The 493-nt window shown below is 44.4% G+C and overlaps 1 protein-coding gene across 1 annotated transcript in view; it reads left to right on the top strand.

The window, feature by feature from the left end:
* LOC119591727 (balbiani ring protein 3-like) overlaps positions 1-493 on the top strand; it is a gene marked incomplete in the record, with an annotated part of 83,966 nt that overhangs the window by 52,084 nt on the left and 31,389 nt on the right. Inside the window, 1 exon segment of the mRNA XM_037940476.1 lies at positions 25-61. Coding sequence (XP_037796404.1) covers positions 25-61 — 37 coding nt within the window.

The raw sequence follows: 493 nt of genomic DNA, 5'->3' as shown, positions 1-493 counted from the left end.
AAAACTTATTTTCTGTATCTCCAGAATGCACTGCACAGCCCAATTGCACTGCTCAAAGGGGCGTTTGCAAGCAAACTTGCGCACAAGGCGAAACAGAAATTAACAACGGATGTTCAGGCACCGGTTGCAAATGTTGCTCTCCTCCTCCTGCAACTTGCCCTGCCACATCAACATGCCAGGGAAAGTGTGTGGATTCCAGGCAGTGTGATGACGTTCTAACAGGTTCAACCTGTAATGGAGCAAATTGTGTCTGTTGCCGCGGTGAGTCGAACACAGCCCAAATATATAATACATTTCACTACTTTCCAAAACAATACCACTTTCTCAACTACAATTCGTCCTCTCTCTGAGGCATCGTCGAAACGCCCTCGAAGTGCTCGTCTATTTCAATTCGTAGAGGTGTGGGTACAGTGACAGCAGAATGATATGTGTAATGCATACACTAGGCTTACAGATATCATATTATATTTGCATATAATTACACAGACGTTGC

The sequence above is a fragment of the Penaeus monodon genome, chromosome 29, assembly GCF_015228065.2.
Source record: "Penaeus monodon isolate SGIC_2016 chromosome 29, NSTDA_Pmon_1, whole genome shotgun sequence".
Classification (NCBI taxonomy): Eukaryota; Metazoa; Arthropoda; class Malacostraca; order Decapoda; family Penaeidae; genus Penaeus; species Penaeus monodon.
The sequence above is the reverse complement of the archived record's forward strand: the minus strand, read 5'-3'. Positions and strand labels throughout refer to the sequence as shown.